The sequence below is a fragment of the Alligator sinensis genome, unplaced genomic scaffold (genome assembly GCF_000455745.1).
Source record: "Alligator sinensis unplaced genomic scaffold, ASM45574v1 scaffold1097_1, whole genome shotgun sequence".
NCBI lineage: Eukaryota > Metazoa > Chordata > Crocodylia > Alligatoridae > Alligator > Alligator sinensis.
In genome coordinates this window covers 3,488,880-3,495,095 of record NW_005841950.1, presented here as the reverse complement: position 1 = coordinate 3,495,095, position 6,216 = coordinate 3,488,880, and the positions used below count along the sequence as shown (strand labels likewise).

The window sequence follows — 6,216 nt, the reverse complement described above, 5'->3', positions numbered from 1 at the left end:
GAACCCAACAGAACAGCTGATAACCGACCCCCAGGAAAAGGCCAATCTGCTTAATGGGTACTTCATGTCGGTCTTTCATCAGTCCAATGGGACTGCCCTGCCTAGCAAGACGTGGGACGGCAATCCAGGCTGACTTGGATAAGCTTCGTAAGTAGTGGATACAAACCTGATGACATTCAATACAGATAAATATAAGGTACTCCACCTCGGGGAAAAATCCCTGCAGCATGCTAATAGGCTCAGCAGTGCTATGCTTGCTAGCACCACTGCTGAAAGAGACTTGGGGGTCATGATTGACCACAAGATGAACATGAGCCACCAATGCGATTTCACAGCCAGTAAAGCAAATAAAATTCTGAATTGCATCCATAGATGCTTCTTAAGTAAATCTCAGGATGTCATCCTCCCACTGTACTTGGCCTGGGTGAGGCTGCAGCTGGAGTGCTGCATCCAATTCTGGACTCCGCAATTCAAGAAGGATGGTTGAGAAGCTTGAGAGAGTCCAGAGGAGAGCCATATGCATGATCAGAGGGCAAGAGAATAGGCCTTATGAAGAGAGGCTGAGAGCCATGGGAATCTTCAGCCTGGAAAAGTGCAGGCTCAGGGGGGACCTGGTGGCTGCTTATAAGTACATAAGGGGTGTACATCAGGATCTGGGGGAATGTCTATTCACCAGAGCGCCCCAAGGAGAAACAAAGACCAACAGTTATAAACTCCTCCAAGACCATTTATGGCTGGACACAAGAAAAAATGTATTTACTGTCAGAGCCCCCAGGACCTGGAATAGACTCCCTCCAGAAGTTGTGCAGGCACCTACTCTGGACTCATTCAAGAAACGATTGGATGCTTATCTCGCTGGGATCCTTTGACCCTGGACTTTAAGAAGGCCTTTGACACTGTCTCTCACCCCATTCTCAAAAAACTAAGTGACTGTGGCATTGATGCCTACACAGTCAGATGGGTGGCTGATTGGCTGGACGATTGTACACAGAGAGAGCTGGTGGATGATCATTTTTGACACGGAGGGATGTGGCCAGTGGGGTTCCCCAGGGCTCAGTCCTCGGGCCCATACTGTTCAACACCTTTATCAACAACTTGGACGATGGGGTGGAAAGCACGTTGTCCAGGTTCGCTGATGACACCAAGATGTGGGGCGAGGTGGGCATGCCCAAAGGGAGGGACAGCATCCAGCTAGATCTGGACAGGTTACAGGGATGGGCAGATGAGAATAGGATGGAATTCATTGTGGACAAGTGCAGGGTACTACATCTAGGGAGAAGGAACCAGCAGCATACCTATAGACTGAGGAACTCCCTTTTCGTCCGCACAGAGTCAGAAAGGGATCTTGGAGTCATCGTTGACTCCAGATTGAACATGAGCTGCCAATTCGAGGAAGCTGTCAGGAAGGCTAATCGCACCTTGTCATGCATCCACAGATGCATCACAAGCAGGTCCAGGGATGTGATCCTCCCCCTCTATGCGACACTGGTGAGGCCGCAGTTGGAGTACTGTGTCCAGTTTTGGGCACCGCACTTCAGGAGAGATGTGGACAGCATTGAGAGGGTCCAGAGGAGGGCCACTCGTATGATCAGGGGGCAGCAGGGCAGGCCCTACAAGGAGAGGCTAGAGGGCCTGAACCTATTCAGCCTCCACAAGAGAAGGCTGAGGGGGGATCTGGTGGCCATCTACAAATTCACCAGGGGGATCAGTAGGGAATAGGAGATGCCCTGTTCCCCCCAGCAACACACAGGGTAACTAGGAATAACGGCCACAAGTTGATAGAGAGCAGGTTCAGGCTAGACATCAGGAGGCATTATTTTATGGTTAGGGCAGCTAGGACCTGGAACCAACTTCCAAGAAAAGTGGCACTCATTCCTACCTTGGGGGTCTTCAAGAGGAGGCTGGATAGACACCTAACTGGAGTCATATGACCCCAGCATCCATTCTTGCCCAAGGCAGGGGATCGGACTTGATCTGTTTAGGTCCCTTCCAATCCTAGCTACTATGATACTATGACCCTAGCTGACTTCCTGCCCCTGGGGCAGGGGGCTGAACTTGATGATCTTCGAGGTCCTTTCCAGCCCAAACACGTATGAAATCTAATTACTTGGATGAAGAGTTGGAATGCTCTATGATTAAGTTTGCCAACGATACCAAGCTGTGGGGAAATGCGGGCACACCAGAGGATAGGACAAGGATCCAGGATGCCCTTGACAGACTGGATTTATGGGCTGATCAGAATCAGATGAGGTTCAACAGGGAAAAGTGCTGGATCCTGCATCTGGGTAAGAAGAACCATCACCATAACTATAGGATAGGTGGCAGCCCACTGGATGGCACAGCTTCTGAATGGGACCTGGGGGTCACAATTTACTGGAAGATGAATATGAGCCAACAGTGTGATGAAGTCGCCAGCAGGGCAAACGCTAGAACTTTAGCGTGCATCAGGCGATGCATTGCCAACAGATCCAGAGGGGTGCTTCTCCCTCTCTACTCAGCATTGGTTAGACTGAGGCTGGAGTACTGTGCCCTGTTTTGGGCACCGCACTTCAGGAAGGATGCGGATAATCTTGAGAGGGTGCAGAGAAGGGCCACCCTCACGATCAGGGGCCTGGAGGATAGGCCATATGAGGAGAGACTCTGGGAACTAGGCTTGTTCAGTCTGAGTAAGAGGAGGCTCAGAGGTGACTTGATAGCTACCTACAAGTATATCAAGGGGGAGCACCAAGATCTGGGGGAGGAACTCTTTAGAATGAGACCCTTGGGAGGATGAGGACCAATGGACACAAACTAACAGAGAGCGGATTTAGGCTGGACATAAGGAAGAACTTCTTCTCTGGCAGGGTAACTAGAACCTGGAACACACTCCTGGCAGAGGTGGTACAGTTGCCATCCTTGGAGGTGTTCAAGAGGAGGCTGGATAAGCACCTCATTGAGCTAGTTTGAGCTCAACCTCCTGCCTACGGCAGGGGACCTGATTTGATGATCTTCCAGGTCCCTTTTGGTCCATTGTTTCTATGATTCTATGTTGCAACTTTTCCTGCCATATATGACTGAAGAAAAAATATCCCAGGTTGGGAATGTTACCTTAGAATCTGAGCCTCGTGCACTTCGCAGAACAAGTTATAGCGTTTCTGGGCACCCTCAAGAAACTCCCTGAGAGATCCAGCCTGAAGATCCTTCACATGCCTGGCCTCATGGCTCTCCTTCTTCAGGACCCTCTGATGGAAATTAAAGCACGTGAGACACATAAACATCTCACAGTCTGAGCACCAGAACTCCCCCTCTGCCTTGCAGTTGCCACACCCTAAGCCTGTGCCCCTGACTATTTTTTCATAGGTTTTCATCTGGGACTGCAGCCTGGCATACAGTACGTTGTCCTGGTCTGGGATCTCATTAGGTTGCAAGATAGGAGCCCGGCAGATGGGGCACTGGCCCATGGGCTTGTTCTCTTGCAGACAGCCAGTGCATAAGGTGTGAAGGCAGGAAAGGAGCTTGGGCTCGCTGGATTCATTCCGGCATCCCTCACAGAGCAGAAACTGGAACTCTTCCTCCACCACCTTTAGGGAGAAGAAAGGGACAGAGATACCTGGCATTAATCATACTATGATATTATCCCAATGGGAGATGACCATTGGGCAGGGAGAAAGAGGTGTTGCTAGTGCTGCTAGAAGGTCATTTGATGGATACCAAGCAATAGAGACATCTGGAAAGGCCCAATGTAGCAAGCCAAAGCTAGCTTGACTGGGGAGTCCAATGGCTGAGGGAAACCCTGGTTGTGAGAGTCTGTAGCTAGTCCTTCCCACCACTGCTTGGGAGGTAGAGGCATGTAAAGAGCATGATGGAGCAGACTACTGGCTGGGCACAAGCATGAGGGTATAGGACACAGGGCATGTCTACACGTGCTGATTTAAAGCATTTTAGCCCAATTTAAGGCACATTAAAAGTGCACATCTACATGTGCAGGCCCTCAATGCACCTTAAAAATGGCATTTTTAGGCTATTCATGCCTAAGTTTGATACGTGCAAAAGCAGGTATTAAATTTAGGCATGAATAGCTAAAGTGCATTAATGCACATGTAGACGTGTTAAGGCACATTAACACTGCACACGGACTGACTTGGAACTAACTTTACTATGAATAGTGAGGAACTATGAGTAAGCACACACGGAGTTAATGCGTTTTAACACATGCACGCGTAAATGTGAGCCTAAATCACCTTAATGCACGTTAAATTTCGGCATGCCTAAATGCATGTGTAGACATGCCCAGAGCCCCTCCCATCTACACTTTCCCTCTCCCTCACCGCTCGCCACAGGCTCACCACATTGTTTCTCCCTCAAGCTTTCCCAAATAAGCTGCCAGCCCCCAGTCTTCATCCCATCCATAGTGCACAGGCCCCTTTCTTTGTCTCTGCACCATACTGCCTCTTTCCTCACAGGGGGCTCTGAGGGGTGAGTCCGAGCTGAAAGCCCTATCGCACCCAGCCTCAGGCCACCTCCCTAAAGAACTTCCACAGATCCCCCCATTACTACCGCATCCAAGAATGTCTCATGGACACTGATTGATTCATCTTTACAGAGCCCCTATCAGGTAGGGAACCATTTGTCCCATTGTTTGCCAGGGGAACAGAGGCCCATATACACCGAGTGGCTTGCCCAGAGCCATACCGGCTGTCTGTGGCAGTCACCAGAAGTGGGGCCAAGTTCTCCTGCCTCCTCCCCCTGCCCCGCAAGCTCCCAAAGCAGCCCTCCTCTCAACTACAGAGCTTTGAAAAGGGACACAAAAAGGGCCCTGGGGCAGCAATTTCCTAGCCTGCGCTGCTATCTGCATGCTGGAGAGTTCACAGGGCTGTTGCCCAGTCACTACCTCCCTGCCACCTGGTTGTCTCTGCCTCCCCTGCCCCCTTCCATACTGGCTTCCTCCACACCCTTCCTACAGCCATCTCCGCTGCCCAGGGGGCAGCCCTGCCACATCCCCCGCCCCAGTGTAATGGCACATGCTCTAGCCACAGCACCACCCACAGAAGGAGATGAGGCAGCCAGGGCCTAGGAGCTGTTCAGCCTCATATACCACTTATTTCCCCTCCGTCATTGTTGTACATTTAATCTACCAGCTTGATTCTTAACCCCAAGCAAGAGCCTCTAGCAGAAGGTCCGGTCACGGTGACAAACTTACAGGGGTTGAGGAATCCTGGTCAGCCGGAGGCTCCTGAGACGTGGCATCCATGATCTGCACTTGCAGGTTCCTCTGGGGCACCCAGATGCTTTCTGAGCTTGGTTGCAGCTCAGTTTTGTTTCCTCAAAAATGAAAGTAGCTTTGCTTCCGGGTATCAGGCAGACAGAGAGAAGAGTCTGCGCTCCTGCCCTGCCCTCTGGTGATCAACCCCAGCTTTGATGTGTGATGCATCCGGCAGGGGAGGGGAGGATAGTCTGAAATCTTCCAGCCCTCCTGGGCATAAAGCTTGTCATGGATTTTTCCTTCTGCCTCCTGGCCTCTCAAAGCACAAGGGAAGCCTGGATCAGCCCTGGATCTCTGTTTATCTTGAACGGCTCATTCAGAGGCTCAATGCGTTGCTCTGATTCTGCTCCAGATCCTGTTGGCAGAAAGTCTTCCTAGTAGAGAAGCAGAACAAGCTCCCCTTGGGGGCTGGTGACAGAGACAGCTCCAAGTGTGGGCAGAGTCTACTACATCCTTGGCCAGTTCCCAATTTCCCCAACTGCAACAACCCCCAAGAGATGTTTTTACTAAGGTGGATCAACAAAACGTTTCAGACGTGTCTCTGACAGGGCATGAGGTGAGGGGTCTTGTGTAGGCGGCATAAACTAATGCCCCTTCATGCAACAGGAAGGATGCAGTAGGGCAGGGCTGGATGCTAGGGGCCAGCTCCCTTCTCTCCAATCTGCTCTCCCAGGAAAGTGTTTCCACGGTCCTGTTTATTTCTGTGGATCCTGGATCCCCTCCTGCTAGCTCTTCTCTGGCCCCAAACTCACCACATTCTGGGTGACTTAAAAGGCAAACATACCCTGCCATGGTCTTGTAGCTGCCAAGAGCTTGGCTGTGAAGACTTGGAAGGGGCCAGGTGTTCAAGCCCATCAGCTAAGTGACTCTAGAGAATTAGACAAGCCATTCCCCATTTGCCACAGCAGTGATGCAGGGTTCCCCATGAAACACTCTGAAGTACTGCAAATGTTACCTCTGCCCCTCCCCAGGAC

The 6,216-nt window shown here is 51.0% G+C and overlaps 1 protein-coding gene across 2 annotated transcripts in view; it reads right to left on the bottom strand.

Annotated features, from left to right (window-relative positions):
* Positions 1-5,297, bottom strand: part of LOC102372873 (protein PML-like) — a 24,520-nt gene extending 19,223 nt beyond the window's left edge. For both annotated transcript variants that reach the window (XM_025199886.1, XM_014518366.2), the window contains exons 1-2: positions 5,180-5,297; positions 3,088-3,560 (exon numbers count right to left, since the gene is read on the bottom strand). In XM_025199886.1, the coding sequence (XP_025055671.1) occupies positions 3,088-3,560; positions 5,180-5,230 (524 nt within the window). In that variant the 5' untranslated portion in view covers positions 5,231-5,297. The remainder of the gene's footprint in view (positions 1-3,087; positions 3,561-5,179) is intronic.
* Between the last annotated feature and the right edge of the window lie 919 nt (positions 5,298-6,216).